Here is a 1,398-nt window from a genome sequence, read left to right as displayed (position 1 = left end):
CAGTGCATCCAGAGCTGTCATTTGCTCCCTTCAGCCCTGTCCCCCAGCACCCCCCGAGCTCACCCCCTTCAATTTTTATTTTTGTGTATTCCCTTAGTCCTTGCCCCGAAGGGATAGTGACAAACTGCTCTTGTCCCTACTCCCAGCTACCTCTTGTGCCCAGGACCTCCATCACCTGCTCTCTGGTCACCTCTGTCCTTGGCCTGGGAACCCTGGAGTGCCTTGGGGGCCCTGGGGGGTTGCAGTGAGAGGGGAGGGAGATCCCAATATAACTCTGGGCATTCACGCTCCTTCCCAGATGCAGCCGTCCGGTTTCTGGAGCGTGTTGGCACTGAACTGGGCTTGGCCTGCCAGAAAGTGGAGGTGAGTGAGGAGAGGAGCAGCCCCTGGTCCATCCATCTATCCATCCATCCATCCTTCCGCCTGCACCTGGGTCCTCAGTGACCAGGCTGTGCCCCTGCCCGCTGTGCCGGGGCTGGGCAGGATCGAATCCCGTCTGCCCGTAATCCTCTGCTGACCTGAGCCCTTCCTTAAGCCTGTATTCCGGCAGGTCCCCGCTGACCTTTGCAGCCGCCTGTGCTATGATTAGCTGGGGACCTGGCAGGGTCACGCTGGCTGGAGACATCCCAGGGGCACTGTCTGTCCCAGGGGACTCCTGGGCACTGGGGGAAGGTGCTGGGCTTGTCTCCCCTCCTCCGCCTGAATTGCAGCCGGGTCTCGTGCCGGTGCCCCAGGGGATGCAGGCATGCCCGCTCCTGCTGCCTGCCCGCTCCCAGCAGAGAAAGGGAGAAGGTGGTACCTGGGCATCACAGAGGAGAGGGGCTGCTGTGCTCTGAGCACAGAGCATACCAGCACACCAGCCACCTGCTGGGTGGCATCAAGAAACTTTTCCCAGGCTGATGCTTTCTGGCTCCAACTCTCTGGTCCCAGATCCACCGTCCCCAACTGGGACCCCGGTGACATCCTGCCCTCACCCCACAGGTGTGCCAGGGTCACGTGGTGCTGATCCTAACCTGGCAGGGCACAAACCCCCACCTGCGCTCCATCCTCCTCAACTCCCACACCGACGTCGTGCCTGTCTTCGAGGTGCCAGGACTGGGCAAGGGGTGGGATGGGCATGGTGGGGAGGACTTGGGGTCCTCCCAGGCAAATGGGAGCTGGTGCCTGCCATGCCCCTCTGCCATCACAGCCGCTGTTCCCCGCAGGAGCACTGGACCTACCCACCCTTCGAGGCTGTTAAGGACTCACAAGGCAACATCTTTGCCCGGGGTGCTCAGGACATGAAGTGTGTTTCCATCCAGTGAGTGGAGGGCTCGCTGGGTGGGCATGGCATGGGGATGCCTCTGAGGGATGCAGGACAGGATGCCACCATTCCCAGGGTCTGCCACCCCTCCTGGA

The 1,398-nt window shown here is 61.9% G+C and overlaps 1 protein-coding gene across 1 annotated transcript in view; it reads left to right on the top strand.

Moving 5' to 3' along the window:
• ACY1 (aminoacylase 1) overlaps positions 1-1,398 on the top strand; it is a 4,508-nt gene that overhangs the window by 463 nt on the left and 2,647 nt on the right. The window contains exons 2-4 of the mRNA XM_010142893.1: positions 299-363; positions 982-1,086; positions 1,206-1,300. Of these exons, the coding sequence (XP_010141195.1) occupies positions 299-363; positions 982-1,086; positions 1,206-1,300 (265 nt within the window). The remainder of the gene's footprint in view (positions 1-298; positions 364-981; positions 1,087-1,205; positions 1,301-1,398) is intronic.

This window comes from Buceros rhinoceros, unplaced genomic scaffold (genome assembly GCF_000710305.1).
Source record: "Buceros rhinoceros silvestris isolate BGI_N320 unplaced genomic scaffold, ASM71030v1 scaffold22679, whole genome shotgun sequence".
Lineage (NCBI taxonomy): Eukaryota > Metazoa > Chordata > Aves > Bucerotiformes > Bucerotidae > Buceros > Buceros rhinoceros.
This window is presented reverse-complemented; position numbering and strand designations above follow the sequence as displayed.